This window comes from Otolemur garnettii, unplaced genomic scaffold (assembly GCF_000181295.1).
Source record: "Otolemur garnettii isolate 467f Iridium unplaced genomic scaffold, OtoGar3 scaffold00017, whole genome shotgun sequence".
NCBI lineage: Eukaryota > Metazoa > Chordata > Mammalia > Primates > Galagidae > Otolemur > Otolemur garnettii.
Genome location: NW_003852412.1, coordinates 5,470,316 through 5,472,480, shown reverse-complemented (window position 1 = coordinate 5,472,480; position 2,165 = coordinate 5,470,316). Strand labels below are relative to the sequence as shown.

General features: G+C 41.9%; 1 protein-coding gene across 1 annotated transcript in view; it reads left to right on the top strand.

Annotated features, from left to right (window-relative positions):
- CCDC125 (coiled-coil domain containing 125) overlaps positions 1-2,165 on the top strand; it is a 32,610-nt gene that overhangs the window by 28,484 nt on the left and 1,961 nt on the right. The window contains exon 8 of the mRNA XM_023510860.1: positions 1,368-1,498. Within this exon, the coding sequence (XP_023366628.1) occupies positions 1,368-1,498 (131 nt within the window). The remainder of the gene's footprint in view (positions 1-1,367; positions 1,499-2,165) is intronic.

The window sequence follows — 2,165 nt, the reverse complement described above, 5'->3', positions numbered from 1 at the left end:
AAAAAAAAAAAACAAAAAAACCTGTGAGCTGAGGCAGTCCACCCACCTTGGCTTCCCAGACTGGTAGAATTACAGGCATGAGCTACTGTACCTGGCCCCACATTTTCTTTTTTTTTCAGACAGAAAATAGGGCATAGATTCATTCAGCCACTGTCAGAGCTTAGTTTGCTTCGCTTTCCCTCTATTTTATAGTTCTTTGTGGAAGAGGTCAGGGTAGTCCCAGTCTATAGTTCATTAGGATTGGGGGGGAAGGGGCCTCCCCTTACCTGTTCTCAGAGTTCCATTAGACCATTTGCAGAGCACTACAAAAGCATTTTTGAAATTTTCTTTCTAAAATCTCAATTTTTTTTTTTTTGAGACAGAATCTTAGTCACCCTGGGTAGAATGCTGTGGCATCATAGCTCCCAGCAACCTCAAACTCTTGGGCTCAGGCAATCCTCTTGACTCAGCCGCCCAAGTAGCTGGGACTACAGGTAACTGCCACAATGCCCAGCTAGTTTATTTCTATTTTGTAGAAACGGGGTCTTGCTTTGCTCAGGCTGGTCTTGCTCCTGAGCTCAGGCGATCCACCCACCTGGCCTCCCAGAGTTCAAGTCTTACAGGTGTGAGCCACACGCCTGGCTTCTATGTGTTTTTTAGTTTGTAGTAAAAAGTATATATGTAACGTTTACTACTTTAACTGTTGGTAAGTGGCATTAAGTACAGTCACATTGTTGTGTAACCCACACCACTATCCAGCTCTAGAACTTTTCATCTCCCCAGAGACTCTACCTCTAAACAGAACTCCCCATTCCTCCATCCCCTGAGACCCTGTGTTGTTATTTAACACAGTTCCCTGAGAAGTAGGGAACTTCTATTAATATTATTATTCTCATTTAAGAAGTAAGGAAAATAAAACTCAGAACACTCATCCAATATAGTTAGTATGTGGATAACTGAGGATTCAAGTCCAGATATTTGTCTGTGGCATGGTTCATAGGCCTTCTGTGGGCTAGAAACATGTTTTGTGGGGTCTGTATAGTGTTTTCAAATAATACAGACTGGGGTTGACTTTTAAAACGAAGATGTTCAGGGACAAATCTGGCTACTCTTGAAGACTGTGATGATGACTAGACTGTGTTTTCATGGCAGCCGTCAGTGGCACTAAGGGGCAGCTGTGCCTGTGGCAGGGCAGCCCTCTCAGTTTCTCACCAAAACTGCTGTCCCAGCTTTGAAGGCTGTTTGTGTCCCCTATGCTGTGCTGCCTGACTCTCTTGTCCTAAAGGTCTCCCAAGGTGAAGGTGTTCAACTTTCTGATTGACAGGAATTGGTCTTGTTTCAGTGTAAGTATATCAATGAAGGTGTTTTTGTTTCATGTTGAATTTCAGGATGTCCACCACAGAAAAGTAAGAAAACCTTAGGGCAGAAACTCTTGGGTATACTCCCTTCAGAAAACACTTCCAAGGAGATGGAAGACCAGGATAATCCTCAAGACGTCTTTAAGATGTTAATAGATTTGGTTAGTATCTTTGCTTTCTTTTTTGTTGCAGGTGTGGTTAAGCTAATCTGTTTGCTTCCCACTAACTTAAATCATTTTCTCTCTGTACTTGTACTTGCCTTTTATGCCCTTTTCCCAGTTGGGGTGCAATACTTCAGATTTATAATCTTTATCTCCTCAGCACCCCTGAATGTTCTTTCCACTTCTCTCCATGTTCCTTCTGGGCATGTTTAAAGTTCTACCTCTGAAAAGAGGGGGCTCCTATAACTAACTCCAGCCAGTTCTGTTGTCTGCATTTATATATACAGTTTGTGCCAGGACTACTTATTCAGGTGTTTTTTAGATGTTCAAGGCACTTCCTCACACATTATGTCTTTTAATCCTTACCACAGCCCTGAAGTCAGTCTTGTCATTCACCTTCCACAGATGATTGCACTAAGACACTAAGAGACTCGGGTTATATGAACATACTTATCACTAAAGAGTGTTAGCTATTTGCAAATAAATGCATAAAAACAACTTATAACTCCCATGTTCCTTTATTTTATTTATTTATTTTTTGAGATAGAGTCTCACTTCATCGCCCTCTGTAGAGTGTTGTGGTGTCATAGTTCACAGCAACCTCAAACTCTTAGGCTCAAGAGATTCTCTTGCCTCAGTCTCCCAAGTAGCTGGGACTATAGGCACC